The following is a 23,442-nucleotide window of genomic DNA, read 5'->3' on the forward strand; positions in this document are numbered from 1 at the left end:
GCATTTGTGATGATTGGGTGATGCATTGTGGAAGGAGATGTGTCTAAAAGCCTGTTCTGGCCTGTCATGAATGGACAGCAGGTTCAGCCACCTGGCCTCATATCTGCACAGAACATACTTTAGCGTGTATGAGACAAAAAAACAGAACAAAACAAAAAAACAAACAAACAAAAAACAGTGGTTGTGCATCAATCTGTGTATCTCTGAAAATGACTGCTTTGCATGTCATAATTTTTTACTTTATTCTTTATCATTTGGCAAGGTGCAATTGGCATTATATTGCAACAACAAAGAATTGTTGACTGCTGCCTTCTTCATCCAGACATCTATATGAATTCTCCTTCACCAGGTAGACTATTACTGGCTGTCGCTGGAGTTTGACTCTGTATTGCAAACAGTAATAACAGGCTGCCTGCTCTGGAAAAATTGGTATATGCCCTATATTCAGGGAAAAAAGTAGTCAAAAATAGGCATTTTATAATATTTAATAGTTGTTCACACGGTCTCTAAGTTTCTAGAGGCAATGACTCACATCATTATCTAAACACTCTGCATAGCCAGCTGATTGGTCTTGCCTCTAGCTTCTGGGATCTCAGCGGATGATTTCAAGACTAAATTCTCATTTGGAAACAGTTCAGGTTCAGTCTGCCCACCATGTGTCTTTCAGAAGAAGCTGAACCAATTTTCAGTCAGTTAGAGGTACTCTGACTAGTAGCATGACTGAAAAAGCTAAACATAGGTAAAATCAATCATTTCAGAGAGGCACCAAAACTCTAAGAGCTGTAATTTTCCATATAGAGACTGAACAAATGCAGAAACTAGACTAGAACTCACTGCTATTGATTTGGAAAACATGAGAGGAAAGAGGTGGCATGGGTAAGCTAATCATATTGATACTCCAGTGCGGAGCTGACATTTGGAGGCACTTTGGCTGTCTCAGTGAGCTGGTACAAATTGACAAACAAAATGCGCTAAAATTCACCCCCTCACATTTCACCTCCCCTGGTGACAGCTCCCATTCAGAGACAGAGGCAGAGCTTGCAGGAGAAACTCAATTGAGTGATGGGGAACTGCTTGCAGTACAAACATATGGATTAGCAGTCACCACTGTAATGAATCTCTGTGCTGTCTGAGGTTGGGTGGCATATTCTCCCTTCCAAAGACACACAAACAGATACAGCGACACACACACAGGCTGCCGGTTTCACTATCTTCTGCTTCTGCTTTGAACCTTGCTCCTGACGTCGTCATCTGGCCTTTTGCAGTGGGCCTCTTATCTAGACACACATACACACACGTGAGTAACACCTCTTGTCTTATTTCAAGCCCTGACCTTTTAGGGTTTTGCTCACTGGTAGTGCAAGAGGAAGCTGAAATTTGCCTGCTGCTGGATCTCATCATATTTGTCAAGCTTCTGCTCTGTTTGGCAATAGACATCAATCTAGCTGGGTGGTGGGAGGTTGACTCATTCACCATATGTGTCTGAGTGCGCTTTTGAGAGAGAATCAGACAAATAAAGAATGTGTATTTATGTGAAAGGAGTTTACAAAATAACAGAAATCCCTTGCAATACCATGTATCTAATTTAAAATACAGGCAGCATTTTGTGATGTTTGGCATTTATATTAATACATTTCTATTCATTATCAAACTGCAAACACTATTTGTTTGACGTAGTATTTCTATTTTTCCAGGATGGTTGCACTGACTGGATAAAGCTGATTTAGGAGGCAGTTTAATAATGGGTTACATTTATATAGCGCTTTTCAAGACACCCAAAGCGCTTTACAATGAATCCATTATTCATTCGCTCACACATTCTCACTCTGGTGGTGGTAAGCTACATTTGTAGGCACAGCTGCCCTGGGGCAGACTGACAGAAGCGTGGCTGCGAATCCGCACCTACCGCCCCTCCGACCACCACCATCGAACCGCCGACTCTTCGATCATTGGACGACCCGCTCTACCACCTGAGCCACAGCCACCCCAATCAATTTAATTCAATGCTACCAGCCCCCTACTGCATACACATATAGAGTGATAATTATCATTTAACTAAACATTTGCTCATCAATATAGTGGAATTGTGATTTGTATGCAACATGAAAATATTTATATAGCTGTTAACATACATCACATGGTGAATTCAACGAACAGTATAAATGTCAGCAATGCAGATAAAACTCTTTTGGGGAGCTTGAGACTGGAGTTCATCACCCTCTCCTGTTTTGAAAGTGAAACTTCTACTGCAAAGCTTACCCCACCCCCTTTGTGATGTCATCCAACAGATTTCGATGTAGTCTAAAATGAGTGGGAAAGAAATGTTTCCATCCTGAGCTGGTGGAGGGCAGGTTTGGGTCTTTGTGGCTCACTCCACAGTGCTGGCAAGCCAGCTGATTTTTGTGTAGGAGGTGGGGATAGGCTTGGAGGCTATTTCATTTCTCGTTAAGTTTCTTATGTAGTGGCATTCCAATTTTTTTTCCTTGTTTGTGCATGTGTAACTGCAACCGTGGAATCAAAGTACTATAGCTTGTTCATCTGTCACAGAGTTCTGAAATTGCCACTCAGATAGACTAAATCCTGTACATAATAAGGCATTTGTGAGGATGTGTGTGTGTGCTCGCCATCAAGTAAATGTGTAATAAAAATCATCTTATAGGCATATTTGTGCTGAAGATAGTCTCCACGGTACAGATAAATGAGCTCTGTTCCAAGAATGCATATTGCGCTCACAGTTTGCCTTAATGATTGAATGCACTGATGGCTCAAAATTAAAACAGATATGTTTTGAAGGATGACAAGCAATTAAGTCTTCACTTTGACGAAAAAATTGTTTTTTTTTTACAAACTCAGTACAGATGAAATGAGCTTCAGGTAATGATCCTCTTCCCTAAAAGCTGAATGTCTTGTGTCCTGGAAAGAAATTGTTCTATTTACAGTCTCTGTTTTTTCCAGTTCTTAGTCTAGAGATATTCTTTCATGAGGGCACTGTATGCACACAACAATAAAGCACCACATATTGGCAAGGCTCCGTGCTGAATATTTTCCTCCACAGAATTCATGAGCATGATTTTCAGATGGTAATTAAATAAACCCATTCCAATTCTAAATCTCAAGTTGCTCATGTGCTTACATTATGCCTTTATGAGTTTGTATGTATTTTAGGAGCACAGAAATATTGTTGGGTGACAATCCTCTTTTTAGTCCAACATCAAAAATGTCATTATAACGCTGTGGGTTTTGCAAGCCAAATTGAGAATGAACAAACACAAATGAGACTCGATGCCTATGAAACCTTGGTATTGTGTTGAAAAAAGAAGTATGTGGCAATAAAGTATTGAACTCTCCAAGCATTTCCAAAGAAATGAAAATCAGCATGCATCATTTTAAAAAATCTAAATATAACTACACATATGCATAATGTGGCTGACAATTGTTCCTACTTCCAAAATACAAAGTTGCCATGGTAACTTCATAAATGTCTAACAAACAACAGGAGTGAAAATTGAAAATTGAGAATGATAAAAACCTATTGTGAAATGTTACTTCACAAACAAATTTGGAAAGAATTCATACAGATGTTTTCAGATATTGCTAAAGAGTCAGGGAGCGAAGCAGCATGAGGTGATAGTATCCACAGAAAACCTAAATATCCTTTGAAGTCCTTGTGACTGATCAGACTGACAAATCTTGCTTTAAAGTAGAACTGAGTGTCTATGTGCCTTCAGGCACCTTTCTACTTCTAAACACCAGTTGTGGTATATGTTGGAGAACTGTTGACTTCAATGGCCTTAAGTTCTACAAAAGAGTCATTTATATTTCTCCTGGTATTGCACCTCATAGCAGATACTGGCTGGTTGATTTGCTCATTCAGCACTGGTGAAGGGCATCATATGAAAAAATGACAGATTCATAGTGCATATTTCAACTGTACAATAATGATGACATTTCATCACAAGAAATCATTTGTGCTTTGTTTATTTAAAACTTTATCACTAGGATATTATTAAGTAACAGTTTATTTCTTATTTGTGATTTATTTTTCATGATTAATAATCTGCTGTAATTGAAGTCCCATGTTCATTATGAAAAAAACCCCGACGTAATCTATGTAAATAAGCTTTTCAGTGAGCACACTTCAGTAAGTCAGTGTATAATTGATACATTGTGCAGGAACTAACTGTTCATGAATGAAGTAAGTGATGGGTTTCATTATTTGTCAGTGTTTTAGAGTAAATGACAGTGTTTCTCCTTACCCGAGACTTCTCCTCCAGTCTGGTCATCATGATGATGGTGCTGGATCTTTGCTCCCATACCATCCTCCAGAAGTCACTAAGTGTCTCTGGCAGGGGCCCCTGAGTAGCGATGTAGGCATTCTGTTTCCTGTAGCCATCGATGTAGTTGGCATTAATGTAGTCACTGCCTGGGACGGCTGTAACAAAGAAAAACATATTATACATGACAGTCATGTCACACAGATTATTATCTGAGTCATTTTAGTCAAGACAAATGACACGTGTATCTTTTCTTTTCTTTTCTTCTGCACTGTGCAAAAAATAATCCACCTCAATCAGGTATGACGAATGCTACTTCCAATTTACATGTCATAATCAACACTATTTACTGAAACAAATAGGATACATGGCTTTGTGGTTAACACCGTCAGTTTTTACAGCAGCAGTTGCAGGCATACAAAACGTCCTTGGTACATGTGAAGGAGGACTCAATCGATGGTAGTCTCAGTCAATGGCTATGTGAGAGGTTAAGTGGCTACATGAGCTCTTACCATCAACAGAGGTGAGCACCACTCTGGAGTGGTCATAGGCAATGACGTTTGCATAGCGGTTCTTTGGCTTGTTGACTTCCATGTTGGAGTTTTCCCAGGTAAACTGCTGGCCGGGATCAATGGACTGTGAGAGAGGGCAGTGGAGAAAAAAGAGAGAGCCAACAACAGAGAGAAAATGATTACAATAAAATGGACAGAGACACAGTGCAAAAAGAAAGGAAGGTAAACAGAAGCACAAAGGGCTCTTGAGTATTACATTGGTATAGGGACAGGGCAAAATTACCTTGCTGTCACTCATTCAGCAGCAGTATGCTATGGACAACAAAGCCCCGGAACGGAATGGAACACAGACTCACATCATGTCTGTGAGGGTTTATATTGTGTTTGACATTGTGTAAATCGAAGCTTAAAAGCACCATACTACAAGCTGCACTGCAGTTGCTATTGGTGGATTAACAGGTTAGGTATTTGTTTAACATTTGAGGTCCTGAATACTAATGAAGAAGAAGACACCAACACATGACTTACTTTCTAAACCCAACATGAGAATGTTTTAAAGCTCGGAAATGAATACGCTTTGACTGAAGCTTGCAAGCCATAAGTGCCCTCTCTTGTTTGTGATGAGAATTAAATTATTCTCAGAAGTCACAGCATGATTTCTTGTGGTTGTCTTCTTTTGTCTTTCTCTCTTTTTTCATCTTCTATTTCTGTTGCCTTTCTCTCTCTGTTCCTAACTCTCTCTTACGTCATTTGTCTCTTGAGCTAACATGACAGTCGACTGCACACATATTGATCTTGGGAGATATGTGATGGCCTCCTATCCCTTGCTGGATAATGTCACCGAGTCTCTTGTTATTCCATATCGATCCTCCTCAGCTCACACCGGAACCATGTCCAGTAATTCCCCACGCTTTTCGCCTCGCAAATCCAGAAGGAGTTAGAATGACACCTTCAAAATTTTGCGCTCACTCTATGTGGCTGTACCACTAAATTAATTATTGTAGGTGATCTTATGTCACAACCTTACTGCTTAAATGTAATAGTAATAATTATTGGGTAATAGATAAAATAAAGGGTGCAAGGTGAGGCCAGGGGGTGACAGGAATAAAGATTGCCAGCCATAAAATTATGAGAAAACAGGATTTTAAAAATTGTGTCTTCCTAACATGCACAAGACAAGCATAGTTCTTCGTAGTAGAACAGTCAGTTAATTTGCAAATCAAAATTGCCGAAATTTGATATCCAAATTGTAATTACCTACAAAGAATTTTCTATCTCTCACTATATTGCCCTATGCAGTAAAGTGGAACAAACATGGGCAAAAAAATAATAATTCTGTGCCTTGGGGTAAAGAGCAACAGGAGCAGCTGATAAACGTGACTGTGACAAAGCGCCATGAGCTCTGCAACAGAGCCTCGACTGGCACAAAGATGAATGGCCATCTGCCGGACGATGGAGGGGGTCTTCCCTGGCTTGGAATGACTGGAGCAGGGAGGGAACAGGGCCGGGCTGGTTGCCTACAGTCATACAAGCCACTTCTCTGGCTTGGTTCGTTTACACTAACTCAACAGGCTGGGAGAGTGATGTGTTGGAGAGGCACTGAGCAACCAAAAAATAACTTAATTGGGTGCAGATTTTTACTAAGGCCTAATTATGTTCCCAGTTGGCTGTTAATTTCACAGTTATCCACAAAAAAATCAGTTAGAACCAATACCATGTACCACGTGTAAATGTACAACTTTGCAAACAAACACACATTTGGTCATACATTACAGCTGCTCCTTCTTGCAGATTTCATTAAAGACTATAGCTTTTTATGTTTTAGTCTAACATCATTGATATTAATTGGATGGGTCAAAAAATAACAACATCTTCTTCCAAATAAATCAACAGAACCATAAGCTACTGCTTCCACAATGAACAAAAATCAGAAACATTAGAGCTGGGCGATATATCAAATTAATTCGATTTTATTTTTTCAATCGATGTGTAAAAAATTAAATCTCAACATCGAGTTTAATGTCATGTCCGCTATTTTTAGCCGACGCATGTAATAAACACAGTCGCCATGCCAGGAGGACTGGCGCTGTAGCACAGTCTACAGTCAACATTCTCTTACAATTGAGTAATAGACAAAGAACACACAAACAGATATGACAGGGATATGCATTAGAGATGGAGGTGGAGAAAGGAGAAGAAAATGAGGATGATATTGTGCAAAAAAAGGGTACCGTGACTTCATTAGTATGGACTTGGTTTGGATATACAAGGTCGGACACGGAACAGACCGAGGTGCTGTGCAGAGTTTGTAGAAAGACGGTGAAAACGAAGGGAAGTAGCACAACAAATCTCTTTCAGCACCTCAAGCAGAAGCACCCGGCAGAGTGGGAGCAATGTGTCAGGCGTCACCTTACATGCACCGAGGCCAGCTCCAAGAGCGAAGCTCCAAAAAAAACAGCAAAGTGTAGCTGCAGTGTTTTCAAAAAAATCGATTAAAATCGTTTATCGGATTTTCGTTTTTTGGCTATATCGCCCAGCCCTAAGAAACATTGTAAATAAATATTAAAGAAGCAGTATGCAGGGTGTACGAGCATCTTGTGCTGAAGTTGTTGATTTTAAACAACTCCAACACTCTCCCTTTCCAAGCAAGTAAGGGAGCCTACGGTGGGGGTCAGTTCAACATAAAAAAAAGTGATAAAGGCTCCTTTTGAGGCTTTTCTGTTGTAGGCTACTGCAGAAACATGGCGCTCCAACATGTTGGTCACTATGGAGGAGTACCTGCTCCTTACATAGTCAAAGAGACCCTCTAGCACCTCTCCTCTTCATCACCTGCTTAGACTATGCACTGAGGAATGCATGGACTGACCCTAATGCATTGTCAAAGAAGAAGACACCATGAAGAATTTTTTCCAGAACTTGCATTTGCAGATGACATTTCCCTCCTGGAAAACATTCTCAGTGAAGCAAAAGACCTTCTGCACTGGGTAGGGCTTTCTGAATGTTGGAAACAAAAAGTTAATGCACCTGAACTCAACATCTGAGGAGACACTGCATGCACTAAATGGGTCAGAAAACAAAATTCAATTCAATTCAATTCAATTTATATAGCGTCAATTATAGTCAAATCGTCTCAAGACGCTTTACAGAACCCATATGCCTGACCCCCAGAGCAAGCCCAAAGGCGACAGTGGCAAGGAAAAACACCCTTTTAACAGGGAAGAAACCTCGAGCAGAACCCGGCTCTATATAGGGGGGACCCATCTGCCTGCTGGCCGGGCGGGTTGAGAGGGACAGAGGAGGGCAAAGGGGAGGGGTGGGAGAAGAGGGAGGGGTGGGAAAGCAAGGAAAACACAACACACATTTGGATACAAATAAAAACATGATGATTTCCTACATCTTGGAGGCTACACCAACAAAGAACATGATATAGAAACAAAAATTAGTAAAGCTTGGTGAGCATTGCACTCTCTGTCAAAAATATGGATATCTCCATTTACAACCAAAATAAGAATTTAAGGCGCCAGTGGATTCCATCTTGCTTTATGGATCTGACTCTTGGTCACTAACAAAGACACTATCAAAAAGAATTTATGGGACTTATACCAGAATGTCACGGATGGCACAAAATAGGGCTGGACGATAAATCGAATTAATTCGATTAATTCGCCTTTTTAAAACCTGACGATTTGAAAATTTGCCAAATTGTAAAATCGAGGCGAGCTTAAATATATAACAATACAGATTCTTCTTCTGCCTTTCACAACTTGTGCACTGGCGTTTGCTTCCGCCTCTCATCTCCTTCCGCCAAAACACTCACACCGCCGTCATGGCAGACACAACAGCAGAGGAAGAGTTGGTCGCAAGAAATGGGCCTCATGTTACATCGATTATATGGAAGTGGTTCGGCTTTGACAAGACTGACACAGAGCAAACTACAGTCATGTGGAAGGTTTGCAAAAGTACTGTGAAAACGAAGCGTAGCAGCACAACTAACCTCTTTCAGCACCTCCAGCAGAGGCACCCTAAAGAATGGGAAAAGTGCCCGCAGCTACAGAAGTGCGGCATGGCTAGCACTAGCCATAGCAAACAGACCGCAAAGAAACAACAAAAATCGATTAAAATCGTAATCGTCCAAGATGACTAAAAAAAAAAAAAAAAAAAAAATCGAGATTTTATTTTTTGGCCATATCGCCCAGCCCTAGCACAAAACGTCTGGAAATCACACCTCATCAACAAGTCGCCATATGGCTCATATCCATGCTAGTCAACCATCATCAGGCAATGCAGACTGGCCCCTGCTGGACATGTGGTGAGACACAACAAAGCAGCTGGTCACATACTGTTATGAAGACCTGATACACTCTTCAATCTTTTTGCATTTGGAAACTCTGTTTAGAACCTTCTCCAGATCCAACAGTGCAAAATGCAATTTCTTGCAATGTTTCAACTTGTCTTAAGATTTTGATCGGGAGTGTACTATCAAAAGGACTGGCAGGACGAGCACGACATTAAGGAAGGTGCCAGAAGAAGATACTGGTCTGGAAGGCAAAAAACTTTTGACCGCAATGTTGGACAGAGAGAGCTGGAAGGAAGAACCTTTTTCATGTCGTTGATTCTGTCGGATGCAGTTAAAAAATAGAATGAAATAAAATGTAGACATGAAAGGCTAAGAAAAACACACTGATCAGTAATTACTCATAATTAAACACTTGTAAAATTGTAATTGTCAATATTACTTTCCGTTTCTGCTAATAGATCCCCCTACATCCTGCACGCTGGTCCTGTAACAATGCAATTTTTTTTTACAGAAAGAATTTAATGCTTGGTTGCTGTATTAGGCAACATTATTTTTAGCTGGGGATACGACAGGTGATTAAAAAAACAAAATATTTGAAATATAAAGGGATAAGGGCGTACTTTCACCCATAAGACAAAACGCACAATTTTAATATAAGCATTTACATAATTTTATGTTTATTTTCTTCATGCAGACAATACAATCAGTAGATGTTAACACTAAAAAAACTATCAAATAGATGATATTTTCAGTGTCAACACCAGATGTGGCAGATAACAGTTAAAACATTACCTTAGGATTGACCTTATGTATTGCTACAAAGTTACACAGCCACCAAAAATATGTATTTTTCTTGCATTTCCCTCAGAAAAAAAAAATCTTGAGGAGGCACCACATGCTGATCACAGATAAAGTGACTGAGGTGACAGCATAACCCTCTAGATCAATGTGAATGCACAGATCCACAATCATTCCAATAGCCTTGTTGGGGCAACCAGTGGACTAGAGCTGATTAGACAGAACACATCAAACAATCACAGCAAATAAATAAAAGTCAGGCCTTGTTTATCTGCATTCAAGGACACCTCTCATCATCTGGCCTTGCTTAGTCCCTAAAACAACGATGTGCCACTTTATATGCAAATTTGCTCCCTTTCTTTTTTGAGTAAGAACACTGACAAGAGATAATCCCCCACCAAGTTGCACTGGAAAGACTGCTTGCAAAATGACATTTTTCTGGGAAACATCGAGACCCACACGGATTGCTTAAGCAACTCGCCACCTGCTAGTTTTATGAAAAAGCGTCTCACAGCATTGAATGTAAGTGTTGGTTTCCTAGTGGGATTGGTAACAGAGTTGTGAAAATGTCTGCAAAAGAAGTTCTCTATAATACATTAGAATACATGCATCTGGGAAGACAAAAATGTCCTCCCAAACATGATAATAAAGAAACACATTTATACGCTTGAAAGAGCAGGAATCACTGATACAGCATTAATGCATCAACCTTACCTCATACTCCTGTGAAAAGCGGAGGCTATCATTGGCCTTAAGTCGCTCTATGTGGTCAGCCAGGTCAACGACCGGAATGGGCGGGTGCTCCCTCATTCCTGGGAAAGATGAAGAAGAGGGGGAAAGTGTGAGACATGGCTGCTCCTACATCAAAAATTCCTGTAGACTCACACAAACACTGGTTGGACCACAGGGTGAGTGAGGCTGCCAGTGGGACCATGAGGTGGCTGTGTATCGTGAGGAGAGAACACTTTGTTCAACAATGCATGAGGAGAGGGAGAGCAGAGAGATAGGGTAAAAGAGCGCACAAGTTGAAACAGGCTGGTGACATTTGGTGACATTTGGTGATATCGTCATGCTAAGTGAGGAGGACAGAGGTGGGGTTGGCAGGAAGATGCACATGAGTGACTGGGTGAACATGCTCCTTGAAGGAAGCAGGAGGCAGACATCTCTCTGACTTCACAAAGCTCAGTTGGTGGCAGAGGTGGGACCAGAGAAAGAACCCACAAGTCTCTACAAATCAGTCACACTGTCACTTCCTACTGAGAGAAAAAAGTGACTGGTCACCAGCCAAAACTCATTTCTTTGAAAATCCCTTTCCCTACAATAGACTATCTTTTGGCCCAGCCTGGAGCGCTTAGGCTGGATTAATTTCAAGCAACCCCCCTGCCACTTTCTAGATTTCTCATCGCCTGGTTATTGGATGATTTATTGCTAATCTACCGACACAAATTCCCCCTGTGCCTCTGAACTTGGCAAGGCTATGTACTTAAACGGATTGCTGAGAACTTGCCTTATGTGTTAAAAGTAAACTGTATGCAATGCATGAAGACAGTTTAAAGTTACACAAGGAGCACTATTAACCTTATGCAAAGCCTTGAAGTCACACAGATCAGACAATTTAAAAAAGGTATATACAATATAATAACATTAGCTATTAGGGCCTTTGGTTGAGCGCATGTGTAAGGTCATGGGTTATACTGCAAGCTTATTATTGCTGTAATGCTAATGGCAAATGGCTGGTAGGTACGGCCGCTGCACAAGATGAGACCTGACCAATTATACAAATTTAATACTATCACATAGGGACCTATGAACACATTACCATCACTGTGTATGTGTTTGTGCATGTTCAGCCAGGTCTTTTACAACCATGTTGTTGGTTAAATGGAGAGTGAAACCATAGATAACAAGGCTAATGTACAGCAAGTGTAACTGTCCGCACTGCTCAACTATCCATGAAATCATCTAGTCCTCTGCTTTCGCATCATAAAGGTGTTGTGGGACGTTCACAGCCAAAAGAGGACATTACTGCATCCTTGGAGTGCCAGAGGCTACAAGCTTGCAGGCTTGTGATGTCTGTCAGGATTGCAACGGGGAAATGGATTCAGGAGCGAGTGACAGAGGAAGAAAGACTGCATGTGTGGGAAATACACACTAGGTGAGAAAGCAGACTAACTTGGAGTGTTGGGGCAACGATGAGAGCTGGGACCTGTGGAGAGAGGAGAGTGAAGGAGGAAAGAAAAAGAACACTCAATCAATGAAGGTGGTTCAGGATCAGACTGGAGCCAAACTGTATCTGCAAACAAGATAAAGCATGTGGTGTCATTTACAGACAATTTTGAAGCCCGTTGAAGTGAGCAGCAAGTGGTGTTTGCCCTCTCAGGACAATTCAAGTATTGCACTGCAGACTGCTAAACATAGTAAGTGCACACAAAGCTCGACTATAAAAATACTCTTGTGAAACGTGTAAGCTCAGCATACTGCACTGCTGAGTAGAGGGCTCTACGTGTTTTGTCTTGTTAAAAGAAATATTCATTTTATTACAATTTGAGTGTTGCTTTTCAAATAATGACAATACACCACAAAGAAAATATTGGAATCTGGGAAGGCGAAATGCAAGCGGTCACACAACTGGACAGATTTGTGCCAGATGATCAAAATTATTTTATTAGTTGGTCAAATAAAACTGAGCACACCTGAAATATTGACAATATCCACATAATGCACAAGAACTATTTTTATTGGTTTGTTAAAAAGTTCCTGTTTTTTTTGTGTCACCCTGTACACACACACACACACACACACACACACACACACACACACACACACATGTTTGTACTTCTATCTTAGTGAGGACATCCATAGGCGTAATGCATTTCCTAGAGCCTTACCCTAACCTTAACCATCACAACTGATTGCCTAACCCTAATCCTTACCCTAACCCTAACCAAACCTCAATTCATACCTGTTCTCTAAAAACAAGTCGTCACCCTCAAACATGGCTGTTTCAAAGTGAGGACCGGCCAAAATGTCCTCACTTTGTAAAAATGTCCTCACTTTGATAGTTAAATGCAGAAAATGGTACTCACCATGATGCAAGTACAAGAACACACACACACACACACACACACACACACACACACACACACACACACACACACACACACACACACACACACACACACACACACGCCTGCTGTTGGAGTACCAAAATGCACAGCAGAGGCCTCTGAACAGGCCAACATGCTTTAGACATGAGCTACTATCAGCTGGACCACTCAACAACAATCAGAATCCGAACAGGAATGTTCACCTGCTGGGGACGAATCAAAGCGAAAAAGAGCAGGAGCACTGAGGAATGGGCTGTTCAATATTCACTCAGCTCAGACTTGGGAGTCTCATATGATTTCACAAGCTAGACACAACCTTGGTGATTTTTGCTAATCACCACTCTTGAAGCAAAACAGCGAGGTGGAAAAGGAGAAAAAGAAGGAGATAAATGTTGACGTACAGAGAAAGAGAAAGAAAAGGGGGAGAAAAAGAAAGCAACTACCCTGCAGGGGAAAATGGAAGACAAAAGAAGAAAGAGGTGGAGTGGGAGGATGGAAGAACAGCACTCTTTCAGAGCAGCAGCACTGCTTAATTCCTCTGCAGGGGTTCAAAGGGGCTATGTGCGTGTGTATATATGGCAAATGGGATCTTTAATAACCTGTGAGAAGGGATTCACACATACTCACACACACCAGAAAAACACACAGACACATACACGTGTGCACCAGAGTTGACATTTTCTTTCAGCCCCATTGTTCCCTCTGCCTGGCTCACCTTGACATCAGAGGCAGCAGACTCATTAATAGCTGGGGGGAATGAAAGAAGCTCATAGGGGGAGGAGGAGCGAGGACCAGGGGAGGAGGAAAAAGACAGGAGGAAAAAGGAAGAAGGCTGATGCTAAGGCGGACACCCTTACACCCCCCCTCTCCCTTCTCTACTGTGTGTGGATGGAATCTAAATTTACTCTGTCTGACTCCACTCATGCTATCACTAGGGTTTGGTGGTGAACATAATTTGGTTATTTTCTCTTAGTGACCATTTTTTTCTTCTTTGAGAATGCTCAGATTTTCAGCCTGAGGACAAATAACAAGAGCAAGTGAATTCCACAGTAACACCTGTTACAAAGCACTAATAAACAAGAGATCCATCAAAAGAACGAGGCAGGTAGGCATCAGTTGCAGAAGAGGATTGCTTCTGGGAAGGCTGCATAGAGTTTGGTTAAAAAAAATCATTCCAAAATGCAATATCTACCATTTCAGGCACAACCCTTAAAAGTAAAATATATAAAGGTACACTATTCAAGTTAGGTGTCACTTCTAGATTACTGACTGATGGATTTCAGGAGAATTTTCAATTTGGGATGAAGCCTGTATGAGTAAGGGTCTGAAACAAACGCAAACTTGTTTGATATGAAAGAACCATGGACTAAACCAGCACACTCTCAGAGCTATGGTCGGATTAAAATCTACACACTTAGTACATAAATTCACACGTTTTCTACAGTTTACTGTAAAAGGGGTCCAGGAGAGGCTGGAAGTGGAGACTGTTCATCTCATATCAGAGTTATTGTGTTTTAGATTTGTAAATGGGGTTCATTACAACAAAGCTATGAATACTCTCCCACACAACATTTTACTCCTCATACCAACTTTGTAAATTTATACCTGTCTTAGAGACAGCATCTTCTCAACCATCCATCAAAGGATAATTTCTCAAATTTCACAGTTGTGAAAAAAAAAACAGAGCAAACTTCAACTTGCAAACTTGTTGGACTATCGTTTTGGTACCTGGGGTCTGGTAGTTGAGTCTCCTCATCTCCACAGGGTCGGACGAGTTGGCCAGCAGGGAGTCTTTCACGCCACCTGAGTGCTCATCTTTAGGTAGGGGTGACGCCCGCTTCCTGAAGTGGGAAAAAAAGGCAATAAGGGATTACCCACATCATGCGGAGACCACCTACAAGCTTAATACAAAAACTCCTAACTTAGCTATCAATTCTGCAAGCTCAATGAAAGAAGAAATGAAGATGATTTAAAATGACAGCAATGTTTTCTTTGTATGATTAAAAAAAAGGAGGCTTTCAGGAAATGCACAGCTAACTGTGTTGCACACTTTACGAGGTTAATGACATAGATAAAGGTTCTGAGAACTAGTTCTGAGGACTAGAAAAACAGAGACAGTAGGTACCAGAGCACTACCCCCACGAGTTTGAAAAACTGGAGTTTAATGCACTTGAAGAAACACCATAATTTTCCTGGAGAGGGCTAGGTTGGGTTTGTTTGCTGCTGGATAGGTGACAGCTGCTGCGTGGGAATGTGCACATGAGAGTGTGTTTGTGTACAGCAAAGATTTAAATGTGTGATTTTCACTGCTGTGTGTGTGTGTTAACAACACATTGTGTTTACTGGCTTTCCAGATTGAGAGGAAAACAGGCGGATGCTGTAATTAGCTCATCAGCTGGGTGGCACAACACTGGGTAATTAGACCAGTTCTGCAGCACCTGTGCTGCCAGGCCTGGCCTAGCTGAGTCTAGCATAGCACAGAACAGAACAGCACAGCTCGGACTGGCTCAGCTCAGTCAACCGTAGACTTCAGATGGAGAAAGGAAAAGAAAGCGCTGCCTGCCTGCATTCAGACAGCCAGCATCTGTTGACATACTCACAAACAGGCACACGGATGTACACTCTCCCATCTCTCTCACTTCTACAAATACACACTCACACAGATACAGCTGCAGACTCACAAGCCTTCTGACTGCAAAAGGAAATGGGCGGAAGGAAGCATCAGGGTGCCCCGTGGAAATTTCACATCTCATTGCACTCCATTTGCAAGTGGCGAGCGTGGGTTTTAGAAAGGAGCTGGGCCTTCTGTTGAATCCTGGTGTGGTGAGAATACACAGAGCTGGTTGTGCAGACACAGCCTTAACCCGGTCAACCTCAGCCATTGCGGCTTGGGCCTCACTGCCACCTGTTACCTTCTGCTATAGGGGCTTAAGCTAATGCTAGCTGCATGACGGTCAATCTATGACATGCATTTCTCCCCTTCCAACCGAGAGCTGAGACAGTTTTCCCAGACATCAGGACTGAGGCTGGGTTGGTCTGAGGGAGGGGGTGAGAATGTTGGACATCTGTGATGTGTTCTCCACACACCTCATCTATCCCTCTGACCCAATCAGATGGCAATCTACATGACACTTTAGTGCTGAGCTAAAGTAAACATGGCAGCAATCTCAATGGGGTTGTTCATTTCAAGCTCAAAGTTAGGGCTAAGACTTGTGAGAATGTAAGTAGTCACACACTTGCACAGTATGAGTGTGTGTGCAGTACAGGGTGTGCTTAATGAGGGTAGAACAGGGTCCTTTGTTGAGACTCCTGCCACAAGGAAGCAGGGAAAGAAGGAAAAAAGGCTAAAAGTGGAGGAATGGGTCTCGGCGGAAAATGTCAGCTTAAAAGATGGGAACATTTCTTTTTCAGCAGTTTCCCTGTCTGGCATTTACTTCACAATGGCCCATTCAGCAGCAGGTGATGCCTTGGCATATTCAGATGGGGCCAATCTTGAAGGGGTGCGCTGACACTGGCTGGATAATGAAACACAGCACGGAGACAAACCGTGGCAGACAGCACGATCTGAGAAGGAATACTGGCACTACATGTGGAACATGCAGTGGGACAAGGATGTGACCCTGAAGTTCCTTTGACCACAGTTATCAAGAGTTGCAGAGTCAGCTGCCTCTCAGGTCTTGTAATCTTGCACAATTGACCAAATCAAAGTAGACACGGCAGTTTAAAGATGCTTCCTTTTAACCTGTGTTGAGCTGACATTTTATCCCAATTGAAGCTGAGAGGCAGTTACCTCTGCAACACTACAGGGCTGATGGATATCATGAATTTCACAACACAAATGAAAAGGACTTGTGTAATGGGAGCTGAAGTTGTGATTGATGTAACAGTAACAGTACCCACCTTTCCTGTTTGCTGCATTCACAAGGGCAAAGAAGAATAAAGTGGGTTAATGTGTAATTGTTATCCATCTGAATTTCTACCTTGTTTACTCAGATTTTGTTTCACTGTTGCACTATTTTCAGAAAGCCAAAAACTGAAGCCAAATTTTGAAAGCACAAGATAAAAAGTTATCTTAACAATTGCTAGGGACTTCTGAGAATAACCTCATCATTGTTCGCTGCTGGTGTTGGTCTTGGCAACACTGGAGTTAGTAATAACAACCAGAGTACAGTGTGATTATTCCTTTGCACATTTACTGCCAGTCCACAGTGAAAAGGGCACACGCCACCTCCCCACAGCCCCTCCTGTCAATCTATGTCTACATGGAGAAAGGGCTTCCAGACAGAGGCTGAGCTACTCAGCGGTGAGTTGTCTCAAGGCCTATTATTAACCAGTCTGATCTAAGTCTGCTGGAGATGGTCGCTGCACAGCAGTCGACAAAGCTGTGGATGTCAGGTTAGAGAACAGGTATGATGTGAAATGGAAAATTTGTAATGGAGCCGTCAGGGCAAGATAGGAGGCAGGATTTAATCAGGAAGATGTCAGGTGGTGTATAGTTGTTTCCCATCTCGATAGTGTCCAGACAATATCCTAACCACAATATAATTTTCAGTAGTGTCTACTCCATTAACATACAAACAACTGTGTACCTAGAAAGAATTAGTTGTGTGTATCTTCTAATGATCACTTTGTAGAATGAAGAATTACTCTTCCACAAGTTTTAGAAGAAGAGAGAAATCCTTAATTGCAGGCAAACTGTTTTGTAACCAGATCAATGAATTTCTCACTTATTTCTCTCTAGTGTCTATTATTTGTATAATTAATCACATGGTATATGAAATAAAGAGAAACATCCGTAATGTTGTCTGAGATCCTGAGGTAACATAAATTTATGTCTGACCAACAGTCTAAAGCTCAAAGATGTTCAATCTGTACAGACATAAAGCAAAGAAAAGCTGAAATTTCTCATATCTTACAAATAGAAACTATCAAATGTTTTGCAGTTTTTAGTAAAATCATCACATTTGTTGTTTGTTGCTGATGAGCTAATTGTTTTGCCATGAGTTAGATCATTCCACATTTGGCTGTTCCTCCCAAACACCTTGGTCTGTAATCAGTGCTGCACAGTGGCTACTGAAGCGCTTTAAAGAAATATTGACTGAGCTTTTAGTTAAGCCCTCTGTTGCAGCCCTCTGTTTCTTACTTGAAATGACCAATGGTGTTGGCCAAAACACATTTCTCACTCCTAACTAAGAGCTTTTGACAGCTAAGCTGTGCTTTTTATTAGTGAGGCAATGTCAGCTGCCATTTCAACTGATACTACTTATAGTATTGTTTTAAACTGGGGCCAGCTGGGCCAAAATCCTTTGTCTGAAACATAAATCAATTTGCTTTAGGTACCTCTCCCATTACACTGTATATTATGGTAAGAAAATCAGATGTTACAGTTAAGTGTGTGAGCAGGCTGGTGCAAGTGGCAGAAGGGAGCATGTCTCATTATCATTCCTGATGCAACCAAAAGAAACCTAGAATCACAAGTGTCACTGAAGTTCAGCCTCAAGCACACAGAGCAGACGTACTAATAAACAAAAGCTTCTTAAAGAGTATCTCTTAAAGACTTACTTTTTAAAGAGTAGGATGGCGATGACAATGATGACGATGAGGACCACAGCCAGCACTGGGCCCATGACCCACAACATTTCAGGTTGCTCCATCCCCTGAGGACTTGGTGTGACCTGGATTGGGTCTGAGTAGGGACTGGCTGAAAATGTCATCTGTAGGAAAAAAAGAAGAGGGAAAGGACAGGTGCATGAGAGTTATGTCATCTTATATTTCTAATATGTGTGCAATATTTTTCCATCCAATCTCAATATAATCCGGATTCCTAAGGATGCTAATATGCTGCCTAATATTACAAAAGAATCTCCAACATCCCAGGAAGAAAGTGCTGAAATGAGAGATAACAAGAATGGTAGCACGCTTCTAACATTTTACAATTCTGCACAGAGTTAAAATCTCGATCAGACTCATTAATCAAGAGGAGATAAAGAAAAAAATCAAAGTGATTTATTTTCCTTGGCTAAAGTAGCAATATTTGAAACAATAAAATACATAAAATATAATATTAGTTAAGTCTACTTTGATCAGGGTAGAGAAAATATCTGACTGCAGATTTCTTGTTTCTGGCCCTCCGATAACCAAGTTATGTTGTGCTAGAAATATACCACCATTCAAAACTTCAGTAGAACAAGCAATAAAGCTATCTACTCAACTCAAATGACACTTAACAACAATAACCATCTGGGCCAATGAAGCTATTATATTTTTATTAGAGCAGTGCATTCCGTTAGAGGAAACAGAAGCAGCTGATGACTGAGCAAGTGAGAGACAAGAGAGTGAGAGAGGTAGAGACAGAGAGGCAGGGATAAGTGTGCATGTCCCTTCATTGCTGAGATAAATGGGGGCACAGGAGAGGACTCATCTCTTCTTCATTAGTGTTCACACCGTGACGGAAGAGAAGGAGGAGGTGACGGTGAAGGTGCGTTTCCACCTTGGTTGTAAATGAGACGTCTTTCTACTCCACATCTTCAAATGAATGAGAGGAGGGGGGACGCAGGGATATAGGTGAAGAATGGGCAGATGAGGCAATGCAGTATGGTACTCTTAGAAAAGTGGAGAAGAGGAAGTCCAACTGCAGGAGAGCAAGCTGACAGTTGAGAAAGAGAAAGGGAGGTGCAAGGTATCTGTCATTAGAGCTCAGCATGCCTCCTATTGAACGACGACAGGAGTTGCAGGTCCTGGAAGGGAGTGGGGTGTGCGGAGGGGTATAGGTAACAGATCGTAGACCTCGAAGAGAATTGGGCTCCCAGGATGCAGCGGGAGTGGTGGGGCAGCAGGCAGCAGTAATCCGGATCATTAGCTGCACAGCAGCCTGCTCTTTGGCACACAGGCAGATATTAATTGGAAAGATAAGCTGCGATGAGCTCAAAGAGTTCTGTGCTCTGTCAAATAGTTCTGTTATCTCTCATACTCTTGGGCAACTGCTGGAATAATTTACACTATGTGTGTGCGCTACAGCGTGTCTAAATCATGTTCGTCTTAACCAGCATGCACAGACACAAGATAACTCAAGCTAGAAAGTGAAAAAAGTAATATTTTCATATGAGAGCAGTAGTTTACTGCAGCAATGTTTTTCATTTGTCTTGGTGTCTCACACAGATACACACACCAGGCATAGGAGACGAGCTCTCTCCCAATCTGCGTTCCTTTGGGACAAACCTATTATCTAAGAACAAAGAGAAATGGCACAGCGATGGGACGCTGCTGGTGTGATGACACCACAAGGCTTCCTGTTCTTCTGGGAGGGACCAAAAAATGCTGTAGGATATGGCCCTGCAGGGAATCCTGGGAAAAAGTTTTTTTTTTCTTTTTTCTTTACTGGTGTAACAAATGACTGCAGCTGTGCTTTCAGTGAAGGATAAGGGAGGAAGAGCAAAAGCAGAAGAGAGGGCTGAACAAAAAGAGAGGGCTTTTTGTCTGTTGGTCACGGCGAAGCAGTGGGATCATCCATTTGAACGGCCCTAATATCAGATAAAAGCTCAGTCACGCAGCCCCTAATGCCTCTGCCCTCGCAGAGCGGTATCACAATGGAGCAATGGTGCAGTGAAGGAATGTGTGAGCCTGGAAGTGAGTCAAAGACAGTAAGAGACATAAATGTATCTCCTACCACTCTGAATCAGTGTGTGTTTCTGTGTACAGTGTGAACACGGGTTAAATTTGCCATGAGAGAGGTATATATAGAATCATTACTCTGTCATTAAGTACTTAGGACAAACGTATAAAAGAGTCAGGCAGCAATCTTTGCATTTATAACCTCTGTTGACTATTACTTTTGTCATCTGAAATGTCTCAACTGTAGTGAATTAATATTAAAGGCATTATGGAGGATGTTTTTTTTTGTTTAATTTGTCTGATTCACATAAAATGAATATACTGACCTTTAGTGGACTTGTATGTGTGGTCTCTAAAAGAATAAAAAATTAAAAAAATAACTGTGGACATGGCAGGACCTGAAAAACATCAGCCAATCAAAGCGCTTGGACCGAGGCATTTGGTTTGCTCCCTTTCCTGTCAATCAAAAATCTTCTGGCTCAGGCCTAGTTACGTAGATTACGTACGCCTTGGACTTACGTGTTTTCTGTATGTGTTGCTTTGGTATAGCTTCATAGCTAGCTGGCGACTTGTTTTGCTCATCTTTTTTTACATAATGGCAGCTAAAGATCCAGGGGGACCCAGCCGTAAAAGACAACTTCATGAGTGCTACACAAGTTTCTGGAGGGGGGCGTTTCTTCGTAAATATTAAGAGGGGGGAGGTTAGAGGGGGGTGAGGGAGAGGTTGTATGTGCGCAAGCGCATGCTACGTTCAAAGTCGTAGGAAATTAAATCTCCTCTAATGCCTTTAAAGGACATCTGCAGAAGATATTTTCAGTCAGCTGAAGCATCTCTTCCATCCACAAAAAAGTGATTACAGAAGTAGGAGAGCTGAATCTAAATTCATCTCATAAAGCAATCAAATTCAGAAAGAGAATTAGACCAAATCTGTATGTGATACAGATTTGATAAAATTCTATTAAACTTCATCCCTGGAGATAAAAAAAATACAGAGAGAGAGAGCATACATGGAACATCATTTTTTCTGAGTCTTTTCTCAAACTCCTCTGAGCTTCCACAAGTGAATCTGTTTGTCTGGGTCACAGCCGCTGAGTGTGTGTGCATTATTGTAAGTGTTTGTCTGAGACACAGTAAGTGAACAAGAGAGAGAGTGGGTGATGAGAGATGGCAGAGAATGAGAAGACAGAGTGAGACAGACCGAGGCTGAGGTGTTATGATAGTAGCAGTATATCGAGTTTGCTATCTGGCCCGTGGGCTACACAGCTTCCACAGTCAGCTGCTGCTCTGCCATCCCCTGAGCACAGAATCTGCTATGTGCAGTACAGGCACATTTGTTTCAACTTGCCGTTGACCCTGCTAGCTTTCTGACTCTCCAAAAGTGGCTTAAATAAGCCGTAGGGTGTGCGCCAGACAAACAAACAAACATGCAAAGATGCCTATTATGCATCTGCCGCACTCTCTGTCTCCCCAGGAAGGATGGGTAGCCCACACGCTCCACATTGCTACATGACACGGGCAAAGATAGAGAGAGGAAGGGGGAAGAGACAGAGACAAAACATAAAGGTACAAAAAGTGTATGAGAAAGATGATAGTATGTGTGAGTATGCCTTTATCTACGAGAAACAGAAATGTGGCTGGAGGGTCTAGTCTACCCTGTATGATGACCCCTCTCTTTGGTCCTATACTTCTCCCTCTACGCCTTTTTTCATTGACTTGCATACTCCTCTTCCTGTTCAGCACCAGAAATTGCACTTATTCCTCTAGCTGTCTGAATACCAACCATCAGATATCTGGAGGCATTGCTAGAGGGAGATGCCTCTAGGAGCGGAAGTGACACAGCAGAGTTGAACATAGAATCCCATCGATGTTGCCAATAATCCTACCACCCTTTGAAAATCCTTATGTTACCTACTAGAAAAAAGTAACGTTGTTTTTTTTGTATTTCTCCCTTGATACTGTTTGTCAAAGCATTTTAAATATCAAAGAAGCTGCTCTTCCAAGTTAAGGGTGTTTTGAGCTCAGAGCACCAACAGAATTAGTCTTACAAAACCAATTCTTCTTTAGAGTGAGTAGAATATAAATGCCTGGATAGCTTTGCAAATGGCAACCTGTGGTTAACACATCTGAACACTCTCTGTTTGGGTTTCTCTCTGTGCCAGAAGCTTACCTTTCCCTTATCAAATGAGAACCACACACTAGTACAATCTCTTCCTCTAGCACCAGTGAACTTTTCTCTCATCCAAGCTTCACAGGCTGGACAGGGCTCAAGACAAAAGTTTTCCTATCCGCTTTGCCTCTCTCCAACACCACCTCTCCTCTCGTCTCACATCACACAATATTTCATGCTACCTCCCTCCCTCACTCTCTTCTCGCATTAAATGATACTGTTTATACACACCCAGCATCTATCATCCCATTTCACACTTCCCCCGGCTTGTTTATCTGCCTTGGGTGCTGGGGAGACATGAAGGCACACTCACTTCTCCTTTGTCTCTCTCATCCCCCCTTTGCTTTCCTTCCTTCTCTTCCTCCCTCCAACTACTACTGGCTGCTTGTGGCCATTGATATACGAGGGCTTATTAAACCCTGGCAGTCTTGTTTGATCTACGCTGGGGAAGTTTGGGTGGTGGTGAAGAAGTGTAGTAAAGACACAAGTCATTTATTCCAGTACTTGTTGTCTTATTCTCTTGGGTCTGGTGAAGATCCTGCTTGAGGCACTTTCTGCCAACAACTCGATCTTGATGCACACTTTTATCTACTGTACCCATGTGTTTGGTAATAAACATTTACAAGTGCTGCGTTGGGGGTGACAAAAACAAACACTGCTGTGGAATCTAAGTTTC

At 41.8% G+C, this 23,442-nt stretch overlaps 1 protein-coding gene across 24 annotated transcripts in view; it reads right to left on the reverse strand.

Moving 5' to 3' along the window:
- The window catches only part of LOC110957580 (receptor-type tyrosine-protein phosphatase F), a 185,782-nt gene that overhangs the window by 16,108 nt on the left and 146,232 nt on the right, over nt 1-23,442 (reverse strand). For 12 of the 24 annotated variants that reach the window (XM_051953723.1, XM_051953719.1, XM_051953733.1 and 9 more), the window contains 7 exons: nt 18,551-18,702; nt 16,889-16,900; nt 14,717-14,829; nt 12,055-12,087; nt 10,596-10,693; nt 4,787-4,910; nt 4,257-4,432 (listed from right to left, as the gene is read on the reverse strand). In XM_051953723.1, coding sequence (XP_051809683.1) covers nt 4,257-4,432; nt 4,787-4,910; nt 10,596-10,693; nt 12,055-12,087; nt 14,717-14,829; nt 16,889-16,900; nt 18,551-18,702 — 708 coding nt within the window. The remainder of the gene's footprint in view (nt 1-4,256; nt 4,433-4,786; nt 4,911-10,595; nt 10,694-12,054; nt 12,088-14,716; nt 14,830-16,888; nt 16,901-18,550; nt 18,703-23,442) is intronic. The other 12 variants (XM_051953727.1, XM_051953737.1, XM_051953736.1 and 9 more) reach the window with 3 other exon arrangements.

Source organism: Acanthochromis polyacanthus, chromosome 9 (genome assembly GCF_021347895.1).
Source record: "Acanthochromis polyacanthus isolate Apoly-LR-REF ecotype Palm Island chromosome 9, KAUST_Apoly_ChrSc, whole genome shotgun sequence".
In the NCBI taxonomy this organism is placed as follows: domain Eukaryota; kingdom Metazoa; phylum Chordata; class Actinopteri; family Pomacentridae; genus Acanthochromis; species Acanthochromis polyacanthus.